Consider the following 19,064-nt stretch of genomic DNA (forward strand, 5'->3'; position numbering starts at 1 on the left):
TTTCATGAGCGGGTGAATAAAAATGACTGAAGGAATTAGTGTGTATGCACATGTGTGCGTGTGGGTGTCTTGTGTGTCATGTAGTGTGGTGCTGCTTATGTGGGTAGCTGATGCGGAGTGCTGATCAAAGCAGTGTATTGATTGTTTGTGTGCCGCAGGAGGGACCATTTTGGCCCATGACACAGAAACCCACACAGCATCGCTCTGGCCTGTGGGCCACAAGCCCTAATGAGTTACACGGTTCACCTCCTGAAGCACCCGCTGCATTACACAGTCAGGATATATAGCTGTAAACAATTCACTCAGGGAAACTGTCAAGATTTGAGCAGCGTTGAGAAAGCCGCATATATTCATTCTGCATTAGGATCTTAGAGCGAAAGGAAGGTACAAAGACGAACTTGGTTTTCCTCCCTCATGTTCTCTTTGTCTCATATGCTGTGTCCTCTGACTGCCATCCTCAATAATGCATCCAGGGCCTGTGTACAATCACAGCGGGTACGTGTTTGTGTGTGACCAAAGCGCAGCGGATCACAGACAGACAGAGTGAACATCCCTCTGCTGAGTTTCCACGACAGCCTCAGCCTCTCCTCTGGCTCTTGTCACACACTCAGTGGCGCACGCACACACATGTAACTCGCCATCTCTTCTTGCCTACCTCTCCGTTTGCCTCCATGGAGGGACCCCTTCTCAGAATGAAAGACATGTCTAGACATCTCTGAAATATACATCTCAGCACACACACAGGGAGCAAGGCTGCTTCGCCTTAAAGAAGAGAAGGGGGGAAAAAAGAAATGAATTTCAAAGTATACCGGCATGTCCTCAGTCAATATCCGGCACTATGGCCCTGCCTTATTTATGAAGCTGCCTCTTTCATCTTCAGCCCTGTTGTCTATCAGCCACATGAAACGTCCACCCGCACTTAACAACATACACAGAAATGTGCGCTCCCCTCTCTCTTACTCTCACACACTTCAGACCACTGACTGTTATTATTACAATACACGCATGTTTGATGAACAATATTGCCAACAAGCGCAGAACAAAGGGAACAAACGTTAGTGTGATTGGGATATAGTTCCAGGCTCCCTTTCTCTCTTTCCACTAACACTCATAAATAGAGATCACACGCTCCAGCAGAAGCTCAATACATCCCTCATTCTTTTTTATCCTCTATTCTTTTTGGGGTGCAGAAGAAGAGAACATCTAAAATAAATGTTGTGGATCTAATTGCCATTAGCATTGGGGCGGCTCTTATTGCTGCGCTCCGTCTTTAAGTCAACAGCAGACAGTCTTCTGAAAGGTTCAATATGGGTTTTCTCATTAATGGCCAAATCCATGGGGTAACCAGCCAGCGCTACTTCCCCCCAAAGACCCCAGGCTAGACTCCTCTCTCATTTAATTTAATGTCACTCCAATAGGACAACCTCACATTTATTTAGCCAGTCCACCCTGAGGCATTTATCCACCTAGGGAGACAGGGACATTTACTTACACGAAAGAATTTGCTCCAGCATTTCGTCATCTGTTTATTCAAAACACACAAGCCATGATGCGTGTGGGAGATGAGAGATCCACTACTTCTTTTGAAAAAAAAAAAACTGGCATAACCCATATTAATTAACTGCATCCTTATGATCTTTATTCTATTTGTTCCAAATCCCCAAGGTATAGGCAACCATGAAAAATGGCTGGTATTTGCCTTTTATGAAAACAGAATTAAACATACTAACACAGCGAGCCCATTTAAAACACGGCCTCGCTGTAATGCGGCTGAGCTGAATGCTAGAATATTAAACACGTCAATACAGCAGGTTATCGAAATAGGAAGTGACACATGCCGCATGTTTGCAATCGTTATGACATGAATAGCGCAACGATACAGAGACCTCGCTTCTCTTTAGGGAAGTATTCAGCGCGGTACAGCACACAAACAAACAATATTCTTTAAAGCGTATTCCCTCCATAATCAGTCTTTTCCAAGCGAAGTCCCCCAGCTGACACGTTTTTATGTGACTTGTGTAATGCCGAGCTGAAAATAATAAACATTTAAATACTTGATTACAGTTTTCAAGTAGTGTCACTGCTGATTCTAAATGCCGTTTGTCAAAAAGGACTCCCCAGTCACACTTAGTGCGGCATTCCCCGCCAGAGCACTTGTTCTAATATATGCCAGTTAGAATTATATATGCATCCTTATTTCCCCCCCTCCTCCCCTTACCCAAACAGCATGCCAGTGTATTTAGTTGTCATAATGAGCTGTCATGCCTGATGCACTGCATGGGGACACTGTGCCTGCCAGCTCTGTGTGTCTGTGTGTGTGTTTGTTCTGCTGCGTACATACTGTGCCGCATGTCATTTTCATACATGTTTACAATGTGCACTTATTCATACTTCATACAATATTTTGTGTGGTTGTTTTATTGTTAATTTGTGTTTTCAGTGCGAACCACACAGAGCGAGATGTGAGCATGAAAAGGCAGCTAGTGGAGGACCTGAAGACAAGACTGAAGTTCCTGCAGGAGGTGGAGAAAAGTTACCGTGGACAGGTGGAGGATCTAGAGAAAAAGGTCACTAAAATACATACAATCTGACATGATAATTATATCATCCAGTTAGCTTGATCCTACTTGGAAGAATGACAAAGAAAATGTAGTATGTGTCCTGAAGTAAACAAATCTTCCAGTTAAATTATTCATATGATGTTTGCTTCATTGATTTAAATGAAAAACAGGTATATATGACTCAAATACCACCATCACAACACTTCTCTGTACAGGTGAAGACTTTATCAGAGGAGGCCAGCAACAGGAAGGCCCTGGTTGATTCCCTCAAGAGGAGACTGAGTGTTGCAACCACAGAGAAAAGCCAGTACGATGCGTCTTGTAAAAAACTAAAGGAGGAGCTGGAAAAGAAGGTAGGAAAAATCTTTAGGAAAGTTTAAAATGTTTTAATTTGAGTTTTAAATCACTTTTGCCAAAGCATTGTCCATTACCATGATATACTTCACATAAGGGAGAAAATTGTCATCATTTAACATCGCAGTGTCTTATTGGTAGAAAGAAACGTTTCAGGGTAAGGGAAAAGTAACTTCCATCCATGAATCTTTACACCTCAGCTGTTTAGGTTTAGTGCCTTGCAGGGAAACCCCTTTGGACTGTTTAATGTTTATTGTTATACAACCTACAATCAGAAGATTAAGTGAGCATTGTAAAGTTTAAGGTGAGGTAAATACTCTTGATGCACATGACTGTTAAGAATCTATTGTTGGGACGGAAGCGTCTTCAAAACGTCATGATGGCATTATGAGAAATGAAACAATCCTTGTAAAGTTGTTGCGGCCTATACGTTGTACTCAGCCCCTTTTATTCCCAACTTCCCCAGATAACTACACTATATAGACACAAATACAATCTGGTATTTGGGGGTTGTTTTGTGGGGTTGGCCTAGGCCCTTATTTCCAGAGAAGGAGATTCTTAATGCTTCATCTTACGAAGTCATTGTGGAGAGTCCAAGCTTCCAACTTTGTGGAAACAGTTCGGGGAAGGCCCTTTCCTGTTCCAGCATGACTGTGAACGAAGCAAGCTCCATAAAGGCGAGGCTGGGTGAGTTTGGTGTGGAAGAACTTGACTGGCCCACACAGAGCCCTGACCTCCACCCCATTGGACAACTTTGGGATGAACTACAATGGAGATTGCAAGCCAGGCCCTCTCGTCCAACATCAGTGTCTGACCTCACAAATGCTGGAAGAATGGGCAGAAATTCCCACAGACACACTCCAAAATCTTGTAGAAAGCCTTCCCAGAAGAGTGGAAGCTGTTACAGCTGCAAATGGGGGACCAACTTCACATTAATGCCTAAGAATTTGGCATTTGGGTGTAACGTGTAGTTGTCCCAATACCTGTGTCCTTATAGTGTACCACTATAAGTCTGCAATGTCAGAAGTTTTTCAGATTCTACAATTGCCACAAGTTTATCACTGACATGTACTTTTCTAAAGACTGTTAGCGTTCGGCTGACCTGTTGTGCCTGCTGCTTTTCTTTACAGGAGCAGCGCATGCATGCCTTGCAGGCTCGTGTGGGCGCGAGCGAGCAGGCTTTGGCCTCGCTGGAACAGACCGCCACTGAGCAAATGAAGGGGTTGACCCAGCAGAGCTCCCATGCCTTGGACAGGCTTCAGAGGCAGCTAGGCCAGGCCCACTCCCATCTGGAGCAGCTTCACACTTTCATCAAGGTACTGTACTAAAGAGGCAAAGGATCAAAGTGCAGGGACATCATCTTAAAGCAGTACTGTGCAGGTTCTTCACCTATGAATTGTAGGGCTTTTGCGTGGGCTTATCCCTGCCTACATTAGATGCATTGTTAATTGGGCCTTGTCACCCCTGTTCATGAAAAAAGAGGCTGATGCAAAGCAGAATGTCACCTCCCTGAGTAGATATGTAAAGCAAAGATCACAACCATATACACAGCACCCGCTCTTGGGTCTGTGCAATTCCAGAGTCACCCATGTTGTTTGTAAAGTTCAAGGTTGTTGCTGTAAGAGATCAACGAGTAAACGCATGTGGTGTTGCAAATGATGCAACCATTGTACCAGGCGAGAGGAAACCTCGAGGCCAATCTCTCAATTCAACTGTCAATCCACATTTAAGCCCTGCGAGGTTTAGGTAGTGATCAAAAGAAGAAGAGCTGCTCATTTCATTACCAGATGGATATTCAGAAAGAGTGGGATTGTTCATCCTTCTTTGAATGGAACATGGTTCAGGCTTCTGATCAGGACGTCCGCTTTATGCCCCCCTATGGAGGTACTTTGGTAATGTCCAACTGGGAGAAAACCTAGACCCAGAACACTGGAGGGATTACACACCCCACTCAGGATATGACTAAAGGGGAAGACGTCAGCAACTTTCTCAGCCTGCATCCAACACATTGTGTTTCCCTATATGTGTCAGAATATAGGAGTGAATTTACCATTCCTCAAATACATAAGGAGACACAGGCCACCACAGAGATAAACACCGTGTACCCAATGGGGAATCGGCACCATTGTCTTTGTGTAGGCCTAATCCATCACCTTGTGTGTGTGTGGGTGTGTGTGTGTGTGTGTGTCTGGCAGACACTGATAAAGACTGTCTATCAACTCTGTTCAGCTGACACCTGTCTATCAAAGGGGGGAATGGCTTGGCAGGGATAGATAGGGATGGCAGAGTATTTGCACACACACATAAATCAAGTGGCAGATCATGGACACAGCTTAGTGGCAATTCTATATTTGTCCTTATAATCCAGAATATCCTCTCCTTGTATGGCTGTCTTGCATCTGAGAATAATTGGAGGTGGATCGGATGTGTTTTACTATAACTTGATTCCACATCTCAACCTTTAGCCTCCCTTTTTCACACATAAGCATTTATTAAGTGAAGAAGGTACACAAGTAAACAACTAAATATAGGTCTGCATTACATTTGAAAGTCTATAGAAATGCATGGAAATACAGTTCACGCTCCTATAACTCCTCTCCTCCATTCCCATAACCCAAGGCTGGCGGGGCCATTGTGTTGTTGTTGAGGATTCACATCATTGTTTGCCTCCCCCCGGCTCCTGTGATTCCCTATAAGAACACCGAGCCCTTTGATTGGACTGCCTGACGTCCGGAGGAGATTTACTCTTGTCATGTATTGATCAGGACCGGAGGGCTGCGCATCTGTGTGTGTCTGTGTGCGAGTGTGTGTGCATAGATGTGTCCGGGTGTGTCTTTATGAGCTTTTTTGTTCTTTGTGCCTTTATGTGCTGTGTGTATGTGTGTGTGGAGTTTTTTTTTATTGTGTGCCAGCAAACCCTTTTGGCCCCTGTACACGCCCCGGGCTGTAAGCACTGCTGTTGAACTGCTAAACAGTGGCCCTGCATGTAGTGACTACTCCACAATACACACACATACACACACACACACACTGAAGGTAGTTATCTCACAAAGAATATTTTGGCTTGTCATCCCTGCTGAAAAGTATACTATTGTTCAGAGTTTGGGAAATGTCCTTTTTTTCGGGGGGAAATAAAAGTAGGTGTTAGGCAATTTGAGAAAATCAAATACCCCAAATGTTTTTACATAACCTGGATTTATTGATGATGCAACAGTATATTTCAGGTTGATTTTTATGCTTTCACAAAATACTTTACACAATGAATGTTCTGTAAATAATCATCTGTAAGTTGGATATAATGACTGATCAAGTTACGGCAGATAATAAAGCAGTCTTGTAAGAAAAACCATGATCAACACAAAATCCAAAACCTGATGTTTCTAATCTCAAGGATATTGATATCATTGATGTAAAGCAGGGGTGTCAACTTTTTTCACCGAGGGCCACATACAGAAAAATATACGGAGAGCTGGGCCACTTATAGAGGTGAATATCGCCTCATAAGTTAAGTTATAAGTTAGCAAAACAAATCAAATGTAGGTGAATAATGCGTGTTACTTGAAAATGCTTTCAGAAAAAAACAGCCTATATCCCTTCTCTCTTTAGGGGTTCATTTATTTTTGTTGGCAGCTCATTCCTTAAAACAGAAGCCTCAGATTGCTTATATTAAGAGTAAATATGAAAGTTCAATTTCAAGCTTGTTATAGAAATAAGTTATTGTTTTTTTTATCAACTACGATTTGTTCGAAAATGTACATTTAAATGACTGAATTTATTTGAAAATTGGGCTCATTAACACATGCATACTGTGTCATATATTTTACATATATATTTGAGAATTACAATATAAGACAAGCAAAAGTTTAATTTGTGGGCCATATTGCGTTATACTTTTAGAATTTGCAGAGGGCCGATTCAAAATGGCTCCCGGGCCGTAGTTTGGACACCGCTGTTGAGAAGCAACATCTTTATAAAAAAGAAAATGGATATTACAACAATGATGTAACATCACATCAACCTGTGATTAATCTACAGTATCTTCCTTTACTATTTACAGTATACCTTGCTTGCATAATTAACCGTCTTACTCATCTCAGGGTATACGCAGCTGCTGTTTGTTCTTGCCTCGCTTCAGTGGTTGTGTAATCTCACAAAATGAAGGCATTTTCTTTCCTGCGCTGGGCTCTTTATGTTTTTGAATGGCCCTTTGTGTCCTCATGTGTGTGAAGAGGTTCAGAGGTAGCTGGTTATTAAAGAGGATATCTTTTTGCTGCTCATTTGATCCCCATCTCTCTGCCCTAATCCTCGTCCTGTCTAAATTGCTCCTCTGGCAATTGTGATTGTGGTACTAGTCAGAGCTCTCAACAAACACACACAGGCACAACACCGTGTGTAGGCTTGCATATCCCCCTCCCACCCTTTGTCTCTCCCAGCGCTGAGAATGAGTGATAAATTCTCCCCTTAATCTCTTTCTGGATTCTTCCACATGCAGGGTTTAGGTCAATTGAATGTAACCCCTGACTAGTGACAGTGAATATCTATTAGGCTGTAAATAAAAGAATAGGATCTCTGACTGTGAGTTAATGAGCTGTGTATTCCTTAAGGGTAAACTCAGCCCTCAGATCACCAAAAACAGCTTAATCTGCCTCCCTTCATTAGGAGGGGGAAGATGATTATGATTTTTGATTGTCCTCTTTAATCAGAACTATTCTGCTTATTTCAGATCTACATGGAAGTAGTAGGTCACTTATGGGCTGGTGTTGAAATGGAATTGAGCCCATTTCCTTTTAATTATTCGAAAGAGCAAATCAAAAAGCTGGGTCTGTATTCATTAAGCTTCTTAGTAGGTATGTTATCTCAGAATTCCCCCTTAAAGTTAGAACTAGTTCCTGGTTTATAGTTTGGTTGCATGCCAGCAATTGAAGATAGTTTAGCCATTTTCCCTACGTAAATATCTAATATACCTAAATTAAATATACTTAAATATACCGAAGGGATAATTGTAACTGTTATATGAAGTAACTGCACGAGTAGACCTGTGTCTTTATACATTTTGTGGGCTACATTGGAAGTAAGGCTTACAATTTATTCAACAAAGGTGTTAATTATTATAATATTATTCAAAATCACACCATGTCTTAATAGAGACTACATTCTCTAATAAGGCCTGTAAATGTAACATCCCATACTTATTTTCACTAATATTAGTATTTGTATTTCTCTTTTTTTCTATTGATCAACCAATTGCATCTCTTTAAAAGAATGTGTCACACCTAGAAAAGGTTCCCAATATCCTGTATTTGCCCATTGAATTTTCCTGAATGACTCCTAAGCTAGGACTTATTGATAGACGTTTTTAGACTAAGGAGCTTTCTGTGAATATTTTCAGAGAGATTGTGAATACAACCCCTGGACTTGCTTCAAGACAACTCACACGTGTTGTAACAGTTAAGTGTTACAGTTCATACATTAGGACTGGGATCCAGAGCAAAAAAACTGTATTTGCTCTGAGTCAATACAATCCTGTTTCCTTTCATTATTTTAATCTGTAAGGGATTTGTACAACATGATCCTGTTGGTTTCCTAAACGTCTACTCTGAATGTGTGAATGTCGGTGCTCTGCTTGTGTGTGTGATGTTGCTAATAGACAAAGAGCAGCACTCCAGTTGCGAGCCTCCGAACACTCCTTCACTTCTCTCCTGTGAGAACCACCACTTGCTTTGTGAAGTGCACCTGGTCCACCTGTGTGGAATGAACAGAGGAGTCGAGATGTTTGCCGCAATTCAACCGTGTTCACGTGTGATTACCCTTCTTACTCTCATTTGTTTGTGTTCTATATGCCTACCCACACTGTACTTTTTGCTTGCTTAGCAAGATTGTGTTCCTGTCCAAAAGCAACTTGTTTTTGTTGTGTTGTTGTTGTGTACAGCCAGTTCTCCTGTCTCTAGCTTTCCCTCATCTGACCATCTATTCCAAGGTCAGCTTTTCAGCAGGCTTACAAGGGAATGATACAGAAGATTATTGCCTCGATCAATAAGCTCAAAATGAAGCAAAGGGGAGTTTACTTTATTGACTTTCTCGTGTGCAGTGGCAGTTTTAACATTTAATTGTTTCTCTGTATTTAGAGCAAACTCCCATTTAGTGCCGGACCACTGTGCCTTCCCAGGCCTTCCTCTTCTCGCTTGCCATTCACTCGGGCACCATTTGAAACAGCCCCTCATATCTTAATTATTAACTGTGTTATGCTGCCCTGTTGCACTGAGAGACATTCAGAAAGCAAATAAATAAATGAATGGCTGTATTTTCAGTAGCTCCCTGTCTTTCTCCCTCTGATGCATGATTCTCTGTCTGTGGAGATTTTAGCAAAACTTGGGGTACGTTTGGTATCAAAGCTGTGTTCCCTCAGCTTTCAATCGACAGGGCCTCAGGTCCACATTCCTACAAGGGAGCGTGAGGCGAAACCGAAGAGAATCTGAGTGTGTCAAACTCAATATTCCTCCATAATGTACTAGGCCTCTCTGGCGCATGCTTGATCAATTTCATTTATTCATCTGTGAGGCAGAGCTATCCCTCTTGTTTTTCTATATCCATTTCATCATCCTCTTCTTTTTTTTATTCCTTCTTCTTCTTCTTCTTCTCCTCCTCCTCCTCCTCCAGGCTCTGGCCAGTGAAATACTTTTAGACGTTCAAGAGGTCAAGCAGCAGTTGATGAAGAGGAGGAGGTCGAGGCAGGCCAGCGCTGTGGCAGCAAAGGGCGGCCTCTCAGCCAAGTCTATGATCAAAGCCAAATCCATCGCTGCCTCCATCCTCAATATGTCAGAGAACGATCTCGCAGACATAATGGACACTGACCAGGTAAGGCCAAGGGACAGTGGGTTAACATTCCACATAAACGCTGACTTTAGGATCCATATCAAGTTAAAATTATGCCCAGAGCATTAAACATACCTATAATAGATTTTCAGTGCTGTGAAATGGATAAACATCCTTAAGTTTACAGGGGGTCTGCTCAGTGATTGCACCAGAGTACTAAGGAAGACATTATATCATCACAATCAATATGTAGCTTTGGGTTTCTGCTTTCTTATTTGAGACTAAATGAGCTGCTACAGTAACACTGGCCTATCCTCTTGGAAAAAATGCTTAAGATTGCCGTTGGTGTACAGAGGAAAAGGCAGATCCCTTCAGTTATTAGTTTAATTTGCCTGTATCTGACAAGTGTTTAGCCTTCCTTAAAATCTGTACTTCTATCTGACCTTCCTATTAATGAGAAGGTAGATTCTGGCAAGTAAGCAAGGTTGAACACCAAGTATAGGTGGACCAAACAGCATGGCCTGTCACTAATAAGTTTGGAAGTTGCAATAGAGAAGGATGGCGTTTCATCTTTAAAGCCTTCTCTAAAACTTTGACACCTGCAGCACCTGTCAACTTAATATCAAATGTAATATGGTCGAGTTGAGTGAGTACACCTCTTTTCTTCTGGCTGAGAGCAGTCATTGAACTGAAAATCTTTGCTATTGACTGTCGGCCGCTTGCTAAAGTCAGAATTTCACAATCTTTCCAACTTGGAGAGTCCTTTGTCTATCATTTATCATACCCTGCTATGTCATCAATTAGCAATTCCATGTTACAATCAACCTCCCATCCCCAAGGACTTCCTCCCATCTATCACCAGATGAGAGAGGGCTCTCCAGGCACTTACTCACACTTGAAACCAATTTTAGCCCTTTGCAGCCCAGCTCCACCCAGGAGATGACAGGGAACGCTTTCTCACTGTAAGAGAAGTCATCTCATCAGAGCCCGAAACCTCCGAGTGTAAAACACTCACTTGTTTTCTCTGTCGTATTAAAGGTGGTTAATGGCGTGCTGCTTGGTGCCCTGTTGATCCTCTGGTGTCAATTGTAAATTCAAACACCACAGCACTATTAAAACCCTCCAGAGAATTGTAAATGTTGTGTGTCACAGAGAGGTAAACAGAATCAGAATACCTTTATTCGTCCCACAGAGGGGAAGTGTACATTGTTTACACAGCGTACAAGTGAAGATAGAGACAATAAAAAGAAGTAAAATAAAACTATTACATAAAAGGGCATGCACAAAAAAAGTTTAGGTGTGAGTATTGGTTAATTGGTATTAAATAAATTAAATGTCTTAAAAAGATTGCAGGATGCATCCGTACAGGTGTGTGTTTATGTGAAATCTTACTTCATTTTTGTTTTGTAATTTAAACTGCTGCTGGACTCACTAAAATACTGTATCTGAACCGGAAGTGTGTGTCTACAGCTATCCTACAGCCTGAACTAAACTACACTCAGCGAGCACACAAGGCTTAATTAGTTTTTAGATAAAAAATCGATATATCATAGTCTAAAGCTGACCATTATCTGAACTGAGAATGGTTTAAGAGCTGCAAAAATAGCTTTTCCCAGTTTTGATTTCACATTTAACTGAATATGTTTGGGTTTCGGATATTGGACAAAACAAGAAATTAAAAGAAATGACCTCCTTTTTTAAAACATTTTATTGAGTAATTGAGAAAAACATGAAGAGATCATTCAATTATTAAACTATTGTTTCTAGCCCCTGCTGGTTTGTGACACATTGTTCACACAATGTTTAAACCTATTTAAAAGTTTGGCACAAGGTCGCTTTCAGAATTGTGATTTATTTTTCTCCTCCCTTTTTAAACACATTTTCTTACGGCGCTTTTGCACAACCTTTGAAGAAAGATTGCATGTTTGTCTTCGGACTTGAGGACGAGGCATGAGGTTATCTAAATGTCCCTGCAGTCTTCAACGGGTCCAACTCATAGCAATTGTATTCATTTATTCACTTGAAATGTGCGATGCCAGTGTGCTGAGAGAGAGCTCAGGGCTCGATGGGACTGCTTTTACTTTCCTGTTTTACTTTTAAATGAGAATTCTCCATTGCCAACAAACAACTTTTCTTTAGTTTGGCAAATGTCTCTCGCCAACATTATTTGCAGATGTTTTTAACATTGTGTTGCAACCGTTCTTGGTTTTAAAATCAATGCAGTTGTAAATTTCAGGCATACCAAATTTCTAAATAAATGTTTCCTGTTTGTAGTTATATTTTAGGAGAATTTTGGGAACAGATAACCTTAATGTTATTACAACCCTCAGCATATTGTCTGTCCTCCAGAGCATCAGTCTAGGTTTGTTGATTTGTCCTTGTAAGAAATGAGACATTTTGCTTGCGGTGTTTCACTCAACAGAAATGCTGCTGTGACAAGGCTGTTTGTGCAGCTGGTTCTGCAGTTAAAGACAGCATAGCAACAAACATGTTTTCCGCTTTGTTACATTGGATGGGGAATTGGTTGTTGTTGTTGTTTTTTGAAGTTTTTATTTCAATTCATCAATTGACTTCTCAAAGTCATACCGAAGCGTACCCCCTCACACACCAGCACATACTGTATACAAACACAGATCAATATGATGTATGTCCATAGGTGCAAAGGAGGCATCTTTGTGTGTTCAAACACAACCCCTCCACACATGCTCACACACACATGTATCCCGCTGTACAGTGTTATTTGCCTCTGTCCATTCCATAGCGTGCAGCAGAGGACCGGAGAGGGCCGGCCGCTCCAGGCTCCCCCGGCAACTTGTTGTGGAGTTAATGATCCAGATGTAATAAGGCTGTAATTGCCGGGCCAGTTTGTTTTGCACCTAATGTTTGATGGAGGGTCAGTGCTTTGTTATATATCTACCAAGGGTGGGCAAGCACACTCACGCACATGCATTCTTTCACACGCCGTGCTCGCCCCTGCGGGAGGATTGAAGGCACCCTCTTTTTCTCTCCCTCTCGCTAATATAACCACACACTCCCCTCCCCCGGTCTCTTCCTACTGCTCAGTTACTTTCAGCATCAGGCACAATTAGGCATACACTGGAATTAGCCTAGATCAACTGCTATCACAATGGATCACACATAAAGGGTAGCAGGAAGCTGGGGAACACTAGCAAGAAATGCACGCTTAATATAAATGTCATCCCTCCAGACTCTACCTGTTTCTATGGGTAATAACCAATGCCAAAATCTTAACAGCCCCAGTCCGTTTACTGAGTATCTTTTTGATTTGTCTTGATATTTATCCAGAGGAAAAGGCACTCTGCTTTGTTATAGTACAACAAATGAAAAACAAAGATGAATCGATAAAGGAAGACTATTGATTATCAAATAAGCTATTTAAAATATATAAACAGAAGGATTTTACATTTGAGTTTTTTTGGTTATGAATTGTATTAATTTGGGGATTTTATGCAACTCTATGCCGTGTTGGCCATTGAAATGTTTCTGTTTGGAATGGCCTCCGGTGTTACTGCTTGCCGCTTTCACACTCAACAATGCACCTCCTTTGATCTTGAGCATTGCACCCACCCAGTCGATTGGATGAGCAGGTTGTCGAGAAAATTACTAATAAATATGTTCTTTAGATCTCAGGTGTCTCTGTTTTTCAATGTACTGTAGTGGGCTCTGGTAACTTTGGAGTGAGCTGCAGAAAACAAGCTGTACCCAACATGCCATTCAGTGTGTATGAGTTAAGAGGGGTCCCCTCTGAAAACACATTACAGTATCATAAATCAAACATATTACAGGTAAAGATAAATCAGCCCACTCAATGGAAGAAAACAGACAGTGACCCCTCTTGTGGCATTAGACAGCCTTTGCTGCTTCAGGTCTGCCAGTCTGCTAGCACAGGGACTTTTAAATTCAGCCACACACACATTTTTCTTCCCCTCCTGCTCTCCCCGCGTCCCTGTGAGGCGGTACAAGGCTCGTCACATCATTTGGAGCAGCAACACCTGGGGTTTGAAGTGAAGAGGTAACGCATTAGTGCTGAGGTGTACAGGGCCATGCAGTCGCTCTCCTCTCTGTTCATTAGCAGTAACAAGGCTACCACTCTGTTAGGTCTTTTTACATGAGGAGCATGCAAACGTATACTGGCATAACTTGCCACTGAGTCTCCAGAGAGCTTCCTCAAGGTCCTGGCTGCTGTAATGCTACAATTCTGCTCTCAAGCAGGAGCTCGCGGAGGCCAATCCAAAGGAACAGCGGCAGGTTCTCTCTCTAGAAACATCCAATACCTCTAGTCTGATTCACTTCCCATTTTATCCGTGAACATAATTCTTAAATTCCTAGGATTAATTGCAGATATTAGTATATAATATCAGCTAAATTTCTGTCCCTAATATGTTTGTATTTGCTGTTGTGCTTGCAGGCGGCAGGGGCCCATTCAGAGGGTGCAGGAGACCAGGAGTGGCTGAACCACCTCAACCTCCTCCTCCGGCAGAAGGTCAGTCACAAATCTCCAATAGTGATCACACAAGTTACTTATTCCTGCACAAGCACAAGATTTCAGCGTCTTCCGTAATTATAAAAATGTATTCAAACTTTGAGGTGCAGGTTTTATAACAAACTGTAATGTCAATGTTTATAAGTTAAACTTAAATCAACAATGCATTCTCAACACTAAAATTAAGAAGTTTGATGGTTATGTTTGCAGTTTAGGGTCAATTTTTTGGCAAATAAATGTTAGTATATTGTTTGTATTTCTGATGATAAGTTAATCATTTTGTCTAATAAGTTTGGATTTTTTTATAATGGTTTAATATTTTGTTCACTTATATATACTTATATATATACTTATATATACTTATATTTTAACCTAACATTGCAGATGTGCTCCTTTTCGGTCTTCAGTGTAGAAAAAATTGGGCACTAATTTGACCAAAAACAATAAATGGATGATGTATTCCCCCCCCCCATGTGTCCCACTCCTGGCTCAAAAAAACAAAACAATGATGCAAAAGATAACACAAAGAAAAGCAACTGCATCCTCAGTCCGTGTGTGTGTGTGTGTGCTTGCGTGTGTGTGCAGCCACTCATCTGTGAGTGGAGTGCTCTGCTGGAGCTTTACTCGAGTGCTGTCAACGTCTGCTCGCTGTGATATGTGTATGATTGAGAATGTCGACTGTGTGTGTGTGTGTGTGTGTGTGTGTGTGTGTGTGTGTGTGTGTGTGTGTGTGTCTTGTCAGCGGCTGCCGCAGGCACTCATGCGTCGCCTCCGCACCACGACACACACCAGACACTGTTCACTTGTTCCCCAGATCTTCTTCTGACCTTTCCACCTTACTCTCCCCCTCCCACACTCACACACACATACACACACACACACACACACACACACACACACACACACACACACACACACACACACACACACACACACACTCACTCCTGAATCCATGTTTTTCCCTTCTAACTGGACAGCTCTCCGTCCCTATTCTCTGTCTCTCTCTGCCATCCTCCACTGTCCTGCATTCCTCTCCCTCCCTCCCTCACTCCCTCCCTCTCTCTCTGGCTCAGACCCCGAGGCAGCTTGTTAGTGGGGAACTAAATATTGATTTGGCGGGCCTGTCGATGCCGGAGAATGAGCTAGTGTCCACCAGAGACCTCGGCAACGGCAGCCTGCTATCGACGTTTTCCGTGGGCAGAACAGGGGGGGGGGCAGTGGAGGAGCTGGTGTGGGGAGAGGAGGAGGAGGAGAGTGGAGTATGACAAGGCTGAGACTCGCCCCTAGGTCTCAGCGGGGACCGCTGGGACCTCCGCAGTCATCCACCCTCACTGCAAACAGACTTTTTCTATCCCCTTTCAAGTCCATCTCTTTCTGTTTTTTGTTCATTTATTTATTTCTAATTTTCCCTCTTCCCTGTATCTCGTCTGGTTTTTGAAAGCGTATTCTCCTATCAAGGGGACACTGCACTTTATCTATGCATGTGCCTCTTTATTTCTGTCTTTTTCTAAGGGAAAAGGGAAGGGTCTATTAAGACGTTTTAAGTGCCTGTCTGTTGGTTAATTAAGGCAGATCTCCTAATTTGACATTTTGAGGAGTGCTATGCTACTGTGCCTTTACTAAACTTGTCACTGAGAAGTGAGCTTTTTCCCAGTCAGTGAGTACACTCTCACACTGTACCCTCTTTGCCTCTCTACTTTCTGTCATAGCCTATGAAAGGCTCACCAAGCAGAACATCTGTGAAGTGAAATGGCCTGGCCTGTCACCCAGCCTGTGACACTAATAACACACTCCCCTAATAGTGATATGATCTTACCCCCGAGCTGCACCCACACACACTTTCTTTGGATAAAAAGACAGAAATAGACCCGGGGAAAGATGAGAGAGAGATCCATGTTCCTAACTGGCTGGCTGTCACTGAAAGAGGATGAGGATGTGTCCATCTGTGTGTGTATGTCTGGGTGGGTGTAGGTATGCGTGTGTGCGTGTGCACTCTCAGGACAGCCTCATCTTGTCACTGTCAGGGCCTAATGGAGCTGCCACTGGGACAGCACTTTATTATCTCAGTGGCCCTGTCAATAGCAAACCCATCACTCACTGTGTGTGTGTGTGTGTGTGTGTGTGTGTGTGTGTGTGTGTGTGTGTGTGTGTGTGTGTGTGTGTGTGTGTGTGTGTGTGTGTGTGTGTGTGTGTGTGTGTGTGTGTGTGTGTGTGTGTGTGTGTGTGTGTGTGTGTGTGCTGATGTGAAGGGCTTAAGAGTTGTGTGTGTGTGTGTGTGTGTGTGTGTGTGGAGGGGGGGGCTATTGTTCGCCACCGCTGTCATGCACTGCCACATGTCAACGTAACTAGAAAAAGAGACACATGGTCCGACACTGTGTTGCAGACACACGCAGCGTGAGTGCGTTGAGTTACTGCTCCCTTCCTGTCGAAAAAGTGGCAATGATTTCCGGAGCCCCCTCACCGCTGCCCCTCATGTCCACTCAAAACCAAATGAAACATTGCATTCATTTCCTCGTCTCTCACCTCCACCGGTGAGTTAATGAAATCAAACCCTACGCCTCTCGATGGAGAGCCACCATAAGCGGCGCTCCATAGCCAGGATCGGGGGACGGTGCTATCTAATAATCATGAGCAGGCCAGGGGGTGTGCTGTACGGCTCCACCCCAGCCCACCATGAATAAGGCCAGCAGAGAAGATGGAGTGTCCATGTGGGCCATGGGGTCCAGGCACCGGCCCGGGGAAGCATTGATTTAATTGCCTTTGGTTTATTTGTGGAGTCCTAATTATTGACTGGAGGTAGAATTTAATGGGCCGAGTCTTTATGAAGACAGGGAAATGACTGGCTTCTGCTGCTGGCCAATAATGAACAGGAGGAGCGTGTGCATGTGAGCGTGTGCACGTGCGTACAAACACACACGTTCCCTCCAGATCATTTTTCAGACTCATTTTGTACACACGCGTACCTATCTCCAAGCCTCATGACAGCATAATAACATTTAAAAAGTCATTGACTGTTGATTTCTTTATGAGCGGACAGTGGTTTGGTTTACTGGTATGGGGCGGCGCTGTGGGCCTGCTAATATTTACTTCACAATCACACCCGGGGGAGACGTACAAGCATCACTTCTTATCAGCCTCCAAACTATAACAAGCAGGTGAACATTACATTAAGACAGTAGTAGAGACAGGCCGGGGCAATCAGGACTGGACCTGATATAAAACATCAGAGGCGTTTATGGATGGACCACAGGGCTGAAATTTTTCCTGCAATTTCAAACTCTTATTGAACTTCAGGGAGGGGTTTTTGCTGCTTATTGCTACGATGTTAATGGGATCATTTATCTAAAGTTAAATAACAGACCTTATTCATGTCACTTCTTGTCAAAGCCGCCATATTAGTATCTCCATAGGGCATTACATCATTAAACCTCGGCATTAAACATATCAAAGGCTCCATTTCTTACAGCGCTAATGCAGCGGGAAACTTTTCCATTGTTGTCGGCGCTTTGAGGGTGAGGGGTATTGTGTTGTGTTGTGTGGCTCATTATGCCTCTGTAATGACAAGGAACAGCTCTGAGTCCCACACTTCCCTCTGAAGGAAAGTGACTCTAATTAAGCCTCATTTAATGATTGAGCTAATTAAATCAGCCACTGTTTTTCTGTAGCTGTAAGTGTGTTTGTGTGTGTGTGGAGGGGACTCGAACCGAGCCTTTGTACTGTAAATATGTCACTGAAATCGTGGTGGGGACGAGGAGGGGGGGATCATAATGGGACTAATCCAAAATTCAAATTGCATTTCACATAAATAGAAACAGCAGATGCAGCTTCTTGGTGCTGAACTTTAGTCATTAAGCTGTTGGTGAGATTACTCAAAGATGCAATCTACAATATATCCAACGGCACATTTCACGAGGTCAGTACAATATGAGGCTGTTTTGTGGATTTAAAGAGGCCCTAATATACTTTGGGGGTTTTTCCCTCTCCTGTAGTATGTTGTAGAGGTTTCTGTGCATGTAAATGGTCTGCAAAGGCTCAAATCCTAAACTTTCCTCCACACACCACCTCTGCTTGAAATGCTGCGATTGTAGTGCTTTTTCTGTGACATAGTGACATCACTATGTAACACTCACAGTTCTATTGGCTAGCACTCCAACACATTGTACGGGATAGGCTAAGGGGCGGGACAGCTCTAAGCGGTCGACCAATCACAACAGAGCCGGCCAGCTAACCAATCAGAGCAGACTGGGCTCTGGTTTCAGACAGAGGGTGAAAAGAGGTGCAGCACAGGAGGTATGAGAAAAATAAAGAGCTTTTTGAACATTAAAGTACAGTATATAAACATTTCACAGCAGAGGCATGAAATACAAATACAAACGTGAAGATGAGCATAATAGGGTGTCTTCAAGGAACTGCCAGTCTGATTGTTTCCAAGGATTTTCCTTTAGAGCACATTAACTGTGCTTTAAATTCTCTCGTGTCAGTAAGCAAACATTAAGAGGCAACGATTGTCAACACCTTCTCGTTTAGTTTGTGACAGTTTGCTGCAGGATCAGCCACTTTTGTTGATTGTAACAGCTTCCCAGTACATTACCTCGCCCAATGAGCCTTCCTTTTAATCACTGCTGTGCTCCTGATTGTGGAGTTCTACCTAAAGGTTGCATATGTTTTGTATGGATATCACCTTTCTATTTTTATACCCCATGGTGCCTGAATCACCTCATTTTCACACCTAATGAGTAGGAATCTGAAACAAAGACCCCGTGCTTTCCTGTGTTTAATCTAAGGTGTATTTAGGTCAGATCCCTAACAAATGCATGTTGCACACTGAAATG

At 42.7% G+C, this 19,064-nt stretch overlaps 1 protein-coding gene across 5 annotated transcripts in view; it reads left to right on the plus strand.

Annotated features, from left to right (window-relative positions):
* cntln (centlein, centrosomal protein) overlaps positions 1-19,064 on the plus strand; it is an 85,107-nt gene that overhangs the window by 59,068 nt on the left and 6,975 nt on the right. For 4 of the 5 annotated variants that reach the window (XM_063882996.1, XM_063882995.1, XM_063882998.1 and 1 more), the window contains 5 exons: positions 2,441-2,567; positions 2,777-2,914; positions 4,046-4,231; positions 9,573-9,770; positions 14,158-14,232. In XM_063882996.1, the coding sequence (XP_063739066.1) occupies positions 2,441-2,567; positions 2,777-2,914; positions 4,046-4,231; positions 9,573-9,770; positions 14,158-14,232 (724 nt within the window). The remainder of the gene's footprint in view (positions 1-2,440; positions 2,568-2,776; positions 2,915-4,045; positions 4,232-9,572; positions 9,771-14,157; positions 14,233-19,064) is intronic. The other variant, XM_063882999.1, reaches the window with a different exon arrangement.

Source organism: Eleginops maclovinus, chromosome 5 (assembly GCF_036324505.1).
Source record: "Eleginops maclovinus isolate JMC-PN-2008 ecotype Puerto Natales chromosome 5, JC_Emac_rtc_rv5, whole genome shotgun sequence".
Taxonomy (NCBI): Eukaryota; Metazoa; Chordata; class Actinopteri; order Perciformes; family Eleginopidae; genus Eleginops; species Eleginops maclovinus.